At 41.4% G+C, this 2,500-nt stretch overlaps 1 protein-coding gene across 6 annotated transcripts in view; it reads left to right on the top strand.

Annotated features, from left to right (window-relative positions):
* FOXN3 (forkhead box N3) overlaps positions 1–2,355 on the top strand; it is a 301,639-nt gene extending 299,284 nt beyond the window's left edge. For all 6 annotated transcript variants that reach the window (XM_089661849.1, XM_089661854.1, XM_089661850.1 and 3 more), the window contains one exon: positions 1,707–2,355. In XM_089661849.1, coding sequence (XP_089517975.1) covers positions 1,707–2,253 — 547 coding nt within the window. In that variant the 3' untranslated portion in view covers positions 2,254–2,355. The remainder of the gene's footprint in view (positions 1–1,706) is intronic.
* Positions 2,356–2,500: the final 145 nt, after the last annotated feature.

Raw genomic sequence — 2,500 nt, 5'->3', positions numbered from 1 at the left:
TGTATTATACATGGAGATCATATCCCCCCTTATGTATTATACATGGAGATCATATCCCCCTTATGTATTATACATGGAGATCATATCCTCCTTATGTATTATACATGGAGATCATATCCCCCCTTATGTATTATACATGGAGATCATATCCCCCTTATGTATTATACATGGAGATCATATCCCCCTTATGTATTATACATGGTGATCATATCCCCCCTTATGTATTATACATGGTGATCATATCCCCCCCTTATGTATTATACATGGAGATCATATCCTCCTTATGTATTATACATGGAGATCATATCCCCCCTTATGTATTATACATGGTGATCATATCCCCCCTTATGTATTATACATGGTGATCATATCCCCCCTTATGTATTATACATGGAGATCATATCCCCCCTTATGTAATATACATGGAGATCATATCCCCCCTTATGTATTATACATGGAGATCATATCCCCCCTTATGTATTATACATGGAGATCATATCCCCCCTTATGTATTCTACATGGAGATCATATCCCCCCTTATGTATTATACATGGAGATCATATCCCCCCTTATGTATTATACATGGGGATCATATCCCCCTTATGTATTATACATGGAGATCATACCCCCCTTATGTATTATACATGGAGATCATATCCCCCTTATGTATTATACATGGAGATCATATCCCCCCTTATGTATTATACATGGAGATCATATCCCCCTTATGTATTATACATGGAGATCATATCCCCCCTTATGTATTATACATGGAGATCATATCCCCCCTTATGTATTATACATGGAGATCATATCCCCCCCCCCTTATGTATTATACATGGTGATCATATCCCCCCTTATGTATTATACATGGTGATCATATCCCCCCTTATGTATTATACATGGAGATCATATCCCCCCTTATGTATTATACATGGAGATCATATCCCCCCCCTTATGTATTATACATGGAGATCATATCCCCCTTATGTATTATACATGGAGATCATATCCCCCCCTTATGTATTATACATGGAGATCATATCCCCCCCCTTATGTATTATACATGAGATCATATCCCCCCTTAATCTCCTCTTCTCAAGAGAGAATAATTTCAGTTCCTCTAATCTTTCCTCATAGCTGATCTCCTCCATGCCTCTTGTCAGTTTGGTTGCCCTTCTCTGTATTTCCTCCAGTTCCCCAATGTTCTTTTTGTGAATTGGTGCCCAAAACTGAACTGCATATTCCAGATGAGGTCTTACTAATGATTTGGAGTCTATACCTCTTTTAATACAAGAGAGGATTTTGCTCACTTTAGAACCCGCAGCTTGGCATTGCTGTCATTATTAAGCTTGTGATCTACCAGAACTCCCAGATCCTTCTCCACCATTGATTCCTTAGTTGTACCCCCCCCCCCAGTATGTATGATGCATGCATATTCTTAGCCCCCAAGAAATTTTTTGACACTATAGTAACCCTTGCAATAGTTTTCAGGTGTTGGGAACTGCCTTCTAAAACAACTTTAAAGGGTCAGTGGGGAGGTCAGTTGGCTTCTGCTAAAGGAACCCGTGCAACCTCTGGAGGAACCTTAGGCTCTCATGGAACCTTGGTTGAGAATGGCTCCTTTAATCTTTTTTGATCATTTTCAGAGTCCTGTGCTTTGCATTAACATTCCATATTTTCACCGTCGTTTTTGTCTTTTTCAGAAATGGGATTGTCAACTGCCGAATGCGGACGGAAAGTGAACCGTCTTGTGGCTCCCCAGTAGTCAGCAGCGACCCCAAGGAGGACCACAACTACAGCAGTGCCAAGTCTGCTAACAAACGGAGTTCGTCATCCGCCAGCGACTCTGTGTCCTCTTCCTCCGCCGACGACCACTATGAGTTCACGGCCAAGGTCTGCCGTGACAGTAGCGACATCAGCTTCCAGAGCCATGAAAGCCACAGCGAGACGGAAGAGGAGGACAAAAAACAGATCAAGAAAGAAGCCAAGGATACGTTAGCCGACAGCGGCTACTCCTCACAACACAAGAAGAAGCAGCACTTGCTGAAAGTGCGGCGGATCCCCAGCGACGCCCTGCCGCTGAAAAAGAGACGCACAGAAAAGCCACCAGAAAGCGACGACGAGGAAATGAAAGAGGCAGCGGGTTCCCTTCTGCACTTAGCAGGAATCCGATCGTGTTTGAATAACATCACCAATCGGACGGCAAAGGGGCAGAAAGAGCAAAAGGACAAAGAAACCACAAAAAATTAGAGCAAATCTTTTTTGATTTGTTTGAACTCGGAACAGTGTCTTTACGCACGTCAGGTGAACTAAAAAAAAATTAAAAAAAAAAAGATTTTGTGGCAATATCAACTCATTTTCTTCTTTCCCCTTTTATTTTATTTTTTTTTTATTTTCTATTTTCTTTGGGGGTGGGGGGACCCTTAAAGTGTTTATTTTATAAAGGATATTGAAGCCATAGAACTTAGCCAACTCGCAAATGCTTTTTTTTCATTTG

The sequence above is a fragment of the Staurois parvus genome, unplaced genomic scaffold, assembly GCF_062004578.1.
Source record: "Staurois parvus isolate SC_StPar_1 unplaced genomic scaffold, SC_StPar_1.0 ptg001398l, whole genome shotgun sequence".
In the NCBI taxonomy this organism is placed as follows: Eukaryota; Metazoa; Chordata; class Amphibia; order Anura; family Ranidae; genus Staurois; species Staurois parvus.
Note: the sequence above shows the minus strand (reverse complement) of the source record. Positions and strands in the feature narration are given on the sequence as shown.